This window comes from Loxodonta africana, chromosome 1, assembly GCF_030014295.1.
Source record: "Loxodonta africana isolate mLoxAfr1 chromosome 1, mLoxAfr1.hap2, whole genome shotgun sequence".
NCBI classification, from domain to species: domain Eukaryota; kingdom Metazoa; phylum Chordata; class Mammalia; order Proboscidea; family Elephantidae; genus Loxodonta; species Loxodonta africana.
The window spans coordinates 88,586,633-88,596,315 of NC_087342.1; the positions used below are offsets into that span (position 1 = coordinate 88,586,633).

At 45.2% G+C, this 9,683-nt stretch overlaps 1 protein-coding gene and 1 pseudogene across 1 annotated transcript; one reads left to right on the forward strand and one right to left on the reverse strand.

Annotated features, from left to right (window-relative positions):
* Window positions 1–3,187: 3,187 nt before the first annotated feature.
* On the reverse strand, window positions 3,188–5,175 carry LOC100660949 (upstream-binding protein 1-like; annotated as a pseudogene).
* A 3,410-nt stretch (window positions 5,176–8,585) lies between these two features.
* Window positions 8,586–9,683, forward strand: LOC100661235 (olfactory receptor 2H2-like). The gene has a single exon (XM_064296134.1). It carries the CDS (start codon window positions 8,839–8,841, stop codon window positions 9,625–9,627), a length of 789 nt encoding a protein of 262 aa, XP_064152204.1. The 5' UTR covers window positions 8,586–8,838; the 3' UTR covers window positions 9,628–9,683.

The window sequence follows — 9,683 nt, forward strand, 5'->3', positions numbered from 1 at the left end:
TTAAAGAAAACTTTCCCTCAGGGTTCAGCAAAGACAGAATTACCAGTTTTCAAAAGAAAATTTTACTATGCTGCTTAAGGAAAGCTGGACAATAAAAAAAAAAATCATATTGCATATAAATTAGTGAATTAAGAGAGTGCAAATTTATGATTTTAATTTTTAGCAGCCCTGTCTGGCTATGTGAGGATAGATGCCCTCCTCGGGCAGCTTTTTGGCTGCACTGCATCCAGATCTGATGGGGCCTCTAGCCCAAATCAGGACCTATTCACAACTCATCCCCAGGCATGAAGCCTTCCACCCTGCCTAGCTCTAGCTCAGAGCAATACTACGTCCCTGAAATAACCCTAATCCATTCTATCTTGTGAAGAGTGGAGCATCAGAGAATTTGGGGACCTACTTTAAAACCACCCAAAACACAAATATCCACCAAAAGGTGAATGGAGGCACAAATTGTGATATCTTCATACAATGGACTACTACTCAGCAATTAAAAAAGAAAAAAATAAACTACTGATACTTGAGGCAACACGCCTGGATCTCAAAACTGCTGTGAAGAGTATAATAAGCCAAACACAACAGAGTATGTGCTTGATGAATCCATTTATATGAAGTTCTAGAACAGGCAAAGCAGTGCAAAATGATAAAAGTCACGTCAGCGGTTGCCAGGACCAAGAGTGAGAAGTGGTGGTTATTGTAAACGGGCATGGTGTAATGGAAATGTTCTGTGTCTCCACTAGGATGGTGGTCACCTAGGTGTGTACCCTTGTCAAGCCTCAGCGAACTGTGCATTAAAATCTGTGTGTTTCATTGTGCAAATTATACTTCAACTTAGAAGGGAGGAGAGAAAAAATCAAAGTAAAGTGGTGTTGGGTGAGCACATTACAGGCTTGAGAGAAAATACGAGAAATACAGAACACACTCCGGAGGTGATGGTAAGAAGAGAACCATGACCTGATACCCCCCAGTGACAGACACGACCAGTGGGTGAACTTCATTTTTCACCACAGGGAGCACTGCTGCTGCCACATTTCCTCTGGATCCTCCCCTCCCTTCTTAACCATCATTAGTGCCAGTGGCTAATTGTGGGCTGTGGGGCCCCAAATCTTGCTAGAATTAACAAGCTATTTCTCTCCATGTGATTGGAACCCAGGGATCCCTCCCTCCATCACCTCACCATACTTCCCTTTCTACCTCTGGTGCCTCTAGAAGAGAGGTTGTTATCAAGGAGCTCCATAGCAGAGCTCCCTCTGACCCCCCTTGGCCTCACATACACCCAGCAGAGTGATGGTGGTGGGATGCGGTCAGTGCATGGCCTCTGCAGTCAGCCCACCTGGTTCAAGTCTCAGCTCTGCCGCTTACTAGTTACCTTTCCAAAACCAGTTATTCATCCCCTGTGTGCTTTCATTTTTTTTTTTTCAGAACAATCAGAAAACATTTATTATACTGAAATGTGTACATCCTACTGCTAATTTTTAAAAGTAGCAAATTTGCTGGCGCCGTAATTTGACCTGTTTTACTGGACAGACTAATGTTCAGTACAAGTCAGTGTAGTTTTGAGATTGATGAGCTTTTATTTATGTTTACTTCTAAGATTTGATGAGGAATTCAAAATAGCTCACAGCTTTAAGTGGCATTTACTGTTCCATAAATCTTGAGACCCAGAAAGGAATGCTAAATAGACAAGCAAAACTCTAACACAAGTAAGAGAGAAGTTCACTACTTTCCCAAGTGATTGGTACAGAAAACACGTGGCCATACAAAGCAAAGGGGAAATGATGGAAAGGAAAACTGTCCTCCAGTAGGGTCTCCAGGAGTTACAAACATTTTGGAACTGAAAATGGAAATATGATGAGACAGTGCTTCTTTGTATTAAATAATAACTCTGTTTATGAATTAATCATAAAATGTCAACACTTCTACCTGCTGTATTTAATCTCCTGGGAGAGATTAGACACAAAGTTACTCATTCCTATTTCCCTCTCAACAAAGACGGAGATCAAATAGCATATTCAAGGCCAAAACACCAGGGCAAATGGACAGAGACACACTATAATTAAAATGGAATTTAAGGTTTCCTTAAAACTTGGATCTGCTACACCACAGGCCTGAAAAATGTTTGCCGATGAATTTCGGGAAGGCTTTGGCTGAAGGGAGGAGATAATGCGAAAACAGTGGATCCTCTTTGGAATGTATACTGGGAGACAAGTGTTTGATTTCGTGAAAGAGGCATTCTTTTTTGTAGAAAAAGCCTCTAATGAATAATCAGAACCTTTAGCCATGATTGTACTAAAGCTCAATATTGGAGGAGTAAGGAATCTTTATGGTGCATTTTAGTGTTTGATTTACTACATCTAGTGTTTACAGTGTTCCAGGAACAATTTTATCTTGTTGACAATGAGCCTCCTTAACACCAAGTCAGAAGCCATCAGGAGTAATACTTCTTCCCCTGCTGAGGTCACTTGTTTTCAATGTCTGGGGCAGGGCTTTAAAAATGTTTAAAATGAAAAGTAGGAAACAGAGCAGAGGGGGTGAGCCACATGAGTTTTAAAGGCAGCTGGGGGTTCAAAAGTGGAAAATCAGAAACTAAAATGCTAAAATGGAAGCAGAAGCAAAAAGGTTTTCAGTAAAATTGTGATGAAGCAAAAACACAAAAGTCTATGTATCTATTAGGATTTACCACGATCCTCTCAAAAAAAAAAACTTTTTTTTTTTTTTCTCACCAAGCTACTCCTGATAAAGCATTTTCCCTCAAGCCCATCCTTCCGGCTTGACCTTCCCTGATCTGACATGATCCCATCGACACACGCCTTAGACCTGATTTCCTCCTAGAAGCTGCAGAGCCTCTCTCACCTCTCCACCGGTCTCTTATCAGAGGTTTGTTATCAGCAAGACGCATCTCCACAGACAGGTACCATCATGGCTCCACTCTGCCCTGTCCCCTGCCCACCCCGCCCCTCCAGGTCAGCATAAGGTCCAAGCAATAAAAGCTAAACTGGCGTAGAAAGGTGAATGCGCACACTGAGTTTTTACATTCATTTCCAAACTGTCTACAGTGTAAAAAGCAGCAAAGGCAGCTTCTAGGAACTGTTTATCTACTGGCCTCTGCCAGAGCAGTAGGCAGATCTGTCCGGACCGCGGCCTCCGAGCCGTCTGCGCTCTGTTCCCACAGGCTTGAGCTCACAAGGACACTTGGCTGTGGCGGTGACAGGACAGTCGCCTCTCATACAGCTCACCTGAAGGTCATCTTGTGTTTTCAATATGAAATTTTGTAGGTCAAATTCAATCCCATGACTTCTTGGATTCAGTCTTCACACACTTTTAAGGGACTGAATATAGTTCAATCTACATAGGACATCACTTCAAAATTGGGTGGATACCACCGCCATTTTCATCCTTTACTGTGGAGAATAAAAAACTTTCATCTTGGAAGTTCTGAACCTTCTCATCGCTAACAGAAATGTGAATACTAGCGGGACCCTGCCTGTAAAAGTGGTTAATTTGGTACCAAGGAATATCAGACACCAATGCAAGTTTTCGAGCAACTTCTGAGGCAAGCTTTTCTTCCAAGTCGATTGTGTGATAAACGTGGGCTGCACCGCTGCCATTCTGGCCTCCACCGCCTGCCGCCTGCTGCTGCCGGGACAGAGGGTTAAGCCGGGCTGAACCGACCTTGACTTCAGTGAAGTATAGAGCCGAATTCCCTCGGCGGCACCACAAGTCTGTTCTAAGTCCTGTGCCTTCAGTTTTAGTAAGTCGGCATCTGAAAAATTGGAAAACAGTCTTGTCTAGGAAGACTACCGGTTTTGCAGCAGCCATGGCTTTTTCCTGGATTGTGGCTGAAGGCTGAGGTTGCTCACCTGAGGCCTGTGAAACGCCATCTCCTTGATGATCTGGGGAAGAAGGATTGCTGCCTGGGACACTGCAGGTGCCCTGGTGGAGGGGAGATGAAAGTGGGCTCTGCGGAAGGACTGTTACTCGCCTAGGCTGTGAGGGTATCAGGCCACAGAAAACACTCCGTGAGGGCTGTGGTATCCTAGGAGGGCTGATACTTTTCGTTTTCAGGGGCAGTTCTCCTCTCCATTTTCCCTCGGTCTGTTTTTTGCTTTCTGTCTGCTCCCTTAGGCTTCAACACTTTGATACCGCAGCTAGCTGCGTGTAGGTGATCCCCGTGTTCCCCATTTTGATTCTGCTTAAAGGTGTCAACCTGGAGCCTAAAAAGAGCTCCGTTTTCACCCCGTGCTTCCGTGGAGTAAGTCCTGTACTGATGCAGGGCGTCTGAGTGAAAGCGGATGTGCGTTTTGCAGGGTCCCAAAGAAATTCACCCACATTTTACAGGCTTGGGTTTGTCTTTGTGTCAGTTATTCCCACAGACCCTGAGATATCCACCTCGTGAAGTCTGTCTCCTGGGCAGTTCCACTTCCAACCTCCGAGTTGCTGACTCCGTGTACATTGTAGCCGTGTGTAGTGGAATACGGCTGGTATGATGCTCTTTGCCAATTTTCCACTCTTCTCAGGCATATCTCCGATTTTCCAGCGTCCGAATTGCGTATGGCTGACCTTGATTCAAGTAAGCGAGCGGTTCAGCATGCCGTCTTACTGCCCGGACATCACAACGCACATCACATACTGAAAGGGTGGGTGTTCAGGCTCACCATCCAGTGGAAGGCTGGAATCTTCTTTCTTGAAGATGGCTAATGCCACCATCTGGCTCCTGCAGTAGGCCCGGCGTCAGCTCCTGCCCGATGCCCGAGACGCTGTCGTCGAGGTCGTGCACCAACCTGGACCCGATCCCCTTGTCTATCTTGAGCACCCAGGCCACCTTCTCGCCTCACAGCCGCCAGGCCAGCGACACTGCCTCCGTGTCCGGGACCGAGGGGCCGAAGTTCCGCGGGCCCGTCCTGGGTGAGGGCGCAGGTGAAGCCTCTGGAGGCGCGGCGAGCGGTCACCAGCGGCGGTCCGGGAGGCGGCCTAGGAGGGAGCGGCCGGAGCTCGGCAGGCCAGGCACGGAGAGCCCGGCGACCTCCTGCAGCGGAAGCGGTAGGGTATCCGGCAGCGCCTCCCTCTCGCAGGCGCCCGTCCCGTGCCTCCTGCCGCCGCCGCCCGCACACTGCATCCCGCCCCCCTGCCTGCACCCACGGACCGCGACCCGCCCGCCCCGGCTCTGCGGCCCTCCATCCCGGGCCAACCACGCAGGCGCTGCTCCTCCAGCCCGCGCTATGGCTCTGGCTCAGGATCCTGTGCTTTCATTTTTAGCAGATACACAGTAAAATATAAAATATAATAATTTTCCACCTCTTGAAGTTGTTGTGAGGGGCAATATACATAAAGTACTTTGAAAAGTGTCTGAGTAGTAAATACTACCAGTCACTGCCATTACCTGACATCTAAGCTCTAATCATCTTCAAGGTGTACTGCTCCTCCATCCTTTGCTTGCAGTTGCCACTGTGAGGGTCACCTGGGGCTCCAGCCACTCCAGAAGCTCCCTGTCTTGGGGGAGCTCTGGCAGCAAGGCCATGAGAAGATTCTGACTTAATTGTTGTAAGTTACAGCTTTATTCTCCTAAAAAACTACAGCCCATCAATTTAAAGTCCTCAGTAGTGGAGCCACCAGGAGAAGCAGACTTAGAATCAAACAGGATCTAAAACCCTGGCTCTGGACCTTATTGACTGAGTAACCTAGGACAAGTTACTGCACCTCTTGAGACTGTTCCTTCTCCTATAAAGCGGGGACAGTATCAGCTGCCTTTCAGGGTTGTTGTCAGAACCAGGTATTCAGGGAATTGTTGAGCACAGTGCCTGGTACATAGAGAGCACTCAACAGCTGGTAACTGCTAAAGCAATAACCTGATTGTCTTCACTGGACTGTAGAGCAGGATTTGGATCTCATTCCCTTATAGCACTTATTTCCTGACAGGCTCTTCAGTGACTAACCAACAAAGAAATGACTGCATGCATAAATATGGAATTAACGGGAAGTAGAAAAAGTAGTGCTTGCCTTTTGTTAGTATCATAGAAAAGAACCACCAGGAGAAAGAGCATAAGGAAAAGGCATGTTCTGAAAGATAGACAGCAGGAGAAAACAGAGTCAAAAGGAAAGTGTAAACTGAAGAGGTCCAGCAACGACATGCAGTATGAGACACTAAGTTGTCAAGAGAGTAAGGATGTGAGAAATGCATCAGGTGGTGATGAATGAGACACCGTGGGCAATTGTTGAGATCCATAAGTTTAAAAAGGAGTGATGAATTAAAAATAATCAAAATAGCACTTACCTCTTCAGGTGGAAAGAAGGAAATGTGACCAGGGAGGAGCACACAGAAGGCTTCTAAGATCCTGGGAACATTTGGATCCTCACCTCCCTTCTTAACCATCCTTAGGGCCAGTGGCGAACTAATTGTCTCTGGGCTGTAGGGCTCCGATTTTTGGCAAACTGAAGGGATGGGGGCATGTTTATATGGGATTTGGGTCCTGTGTTTCTTCTATAAAATTCATAGATATGTTTTATACCACTCTTTTGTTTGAATAATTAACATTTTTTTTCTCAAGAAAAAAGCCATATCCTCAAGGGGAAAAGTAAGATGGAGGAAGGAATGTAGAATGTACACACACACAAGAGGGAGTCCTGGCAAAAAGGGAGATGAGATATAGCTTTTAACACAGAATGGAGATCCTGTGATGGAGAGGTGGTCATGCCATCATATAAACTTCCAGGACAATTTCTGCCAACACGACTGCCAACTTGCCTGCCACTCATTCCCTAAATGTCCTTCCTAAGGTTGTCGGTGCCCAGAAGAAATTGAGGTCCTGCCTCTAAAGTACCAGGGTGCTTGTCATTTCCCACCCCATCTCCGGGTTGATCTCTACCTTAATGCTGTCTTTCACAACAAAAATCCAGATCACCTCCTCCAGAAGGCTGTCCTTGATTCACCCACCCAGATTGCTTCTCTGTTGTGACAACTCCTCTCACCTACCCATTATCTTTGCATTATTTGCTTTTAATTTCTGGGGTCTTGACAATTTTCCATGCATTCCCCTGTGTTTTTCATGTACATAAGCTCACACTCACTCTGGCCTTTCAGTTGCCCCTGCCGAGGCCTGAACCTCTCACCCTATGCTTTGATTAAGGCTGGTTTCAGTGACTAAAGAAAGGCTGCTAATGAGTCCAGGGTCAGATGCACATGATCTGGATAGGATTTTCTATGGGAAAAACTGCCAAAAAGGGCATTATTGGGACAAATGGCCACATCACAGTATGGACTATAGAACCAAACAAACCCATTGCTGTCTACTCAATTCTGACTCATAGCGACCCTACAGAGTAGACAGGAATATTTTATCAGTGTTAAATTTTCTTTATTTAATAACTACTATGTTTTGTTTTTTTTTTTTTATGTATAGGCGCCCTGGAGGTGCAGTGGCTAAGAGCTTTGGCTACTAACCAAAAAGGTTGGCAGCTCGAATCCACCAGCCGCTTCTTGGAAACTCTATGAGGAAGTTCTGCTCTGTCCTACAGGGTCACTATGAATCAGAATTGACTGAATAGTGATGGGTTTTTATGTGTATATAACAGAATTTCTGTTTTCTTAGAAACTCATGCTGAAATATGAAAGAGTAAAGAGGCATAATATGTGCAATCTACTCTCAAATAGACCAGAATATACAATTGTCGATGTAAACAAAAAGATGGAGTGATTAAAAAAAAAATCTGCCAAAATGACAATACCTGATTAATCTGTACACAGGAGCCTGTAGATTATTCTTGGAAATTTCCTGTAAGCTTGAAATTTTTATATAAAATCTTTTCAGAATCTCATAAACAGTGAGTTGAATTAAGGAGGCGTACAAATTCTATCTGAATGCCTAAATTTCAATTCATTGCTTTGCTATTGATGTAATCTTACCTGAACCAGAAAAGATTTTTTTAAAAACCATCTTTTGCATTTTTATGGCCCATCACCTAAAAAATTTTGCACTTGCAGAGGACAATAAAGATTCCATAAATTGCTGTGTTCTGGGGTCTTACTTTGCTGCATTGCACATAATGTTGAGATTAGGGTTTTGCATTTGTAGAGAAAGCTCTTGTATTTGGCTCAGTAAATCATAATGACCTTGTTTAAAAAAGACAAAATCACCTTAACGAACTCCCTATGGATAAGGTTACTTTACACAGAGGGAGAAGCTCCTACTTAATCCACACATTTGGTCTATGTCCACCACCCTGAAAATCAGGCAAAAGTAAATAACACATGAATGATTCTAGAAAATTTATGCTCCCCCCCAATAGAAAACTAGGCTACAGAAATATTTCTTATTTATGATCAGGAAATTTCATTAAAAGCATTTCTTTACTCATTCTTTCTGGATATACCTAGGAGAATATTCATAACTCCCATGGCACTCAAAACAAAATAGCTGATCGTTGACTATCTGTTGAATTAATGAAAACCAATTAATTAATCTCATATTTTGCATCAACCTTCTTTGTCCTTGAAGAGTAAGTAAGAGGTACCAGTAGGAAATTCCATCTGTTTCCCAGCACACTTGTGGTTTCTTTGAGCTCACTAGACAGCATTTGATCAGGAGGAACAAGGGAAGAGAAGGAGCTGCTGGACAGTGATGAGCCTGAAAAATGTAGGCTGGGTTAGAAGAGGGAGAAGGGAAATCTGTATGACCTGAAAATACTCAGCGTAGATTCTTATTAAATACATTGGAACACACTCGATGACAGCTCTCTCCTCTCTCTAGGGTCTGAAGGAATAGGCCATGGTCAACCAAGCTCCCGGGGGGCTTCCTCCTTCTGGGCTTTTCTGAACACCCAGGACTGGAAAAGGGTCTTTTCACGATGGCCTTGATTTCATACCTCCTGACCATGGTGTGCAACACACTCATCTTCCTGCCGTCCATGCTGAACCCCAGGCTCCACTCTCCAATGTACTTTTTCTTCTCCAAACTCCCCTTCTTGGATATCTGCTTCACCACAAGTTTTGTCCCCCAGATGCTGCTCAACCTCTGGGGCCCAAAGAAGACCATTAGTTTCCTTGGCTGCTCTGTCCAGCTCTTCATCTTCATGCCTCTGGGGACCACTGAGTGCATCCTGCAGACAGTGACGGCCTTTGACTGCTATGCGGCTGTCCGCCAGCCCTTCCACTATGCCACCATCATCCACCCCCACCTCTGTGGGCAGCCGGTGGCTGTCACCTGGGTCATAGGTATGGTCCAATCAATAGTTCAGGCGCCAGCCACCCTCCACTTAACCTTCTGCCCCCAGGGGCAGATAGATGACTTTTCATGTGAGGTCCCATCTCTAATTCAGCTCTCCTGTTTTTGTGGGGACATCACCTACAATGAGATCCAGATGGTTGTTGCCAGTGTCTTCATCTTTATTGTGCCTCTCACTTTCACCCTTGTCTCTTACAGTGCCATCACCCAGGCAGTGGTGAGAGTTACCTTGGCAAAGGGGAGGAGGAAGGCTTTTGGGACCTGCTGCTCCCATCGCATGGTTATCATTATCTTCTACAGCTCAGTCATTGCTGTCTACCTCCAGCCCCAAAATTCCTATGCCCAAAAGAGGGGCAAGTTCTTTGGTCTCTTTTATGCAGTGGGAACCCCTATACTTAACCCTCTCATATAAACCCTCTGGAACAAGCAGTTAAAGAGGGCATTCATGAGGTTGCTGGGGAAGGATGA

What these genes read in the sequence shown, in the direction of transcription:
- LOC100661235 (XM_064296134.1), top strand. Translation starts at nt 8,839, where the DNA reads ATGGCCTTGATTTCATACCTCCTGACCATGGTGTGCAACACACTCATC.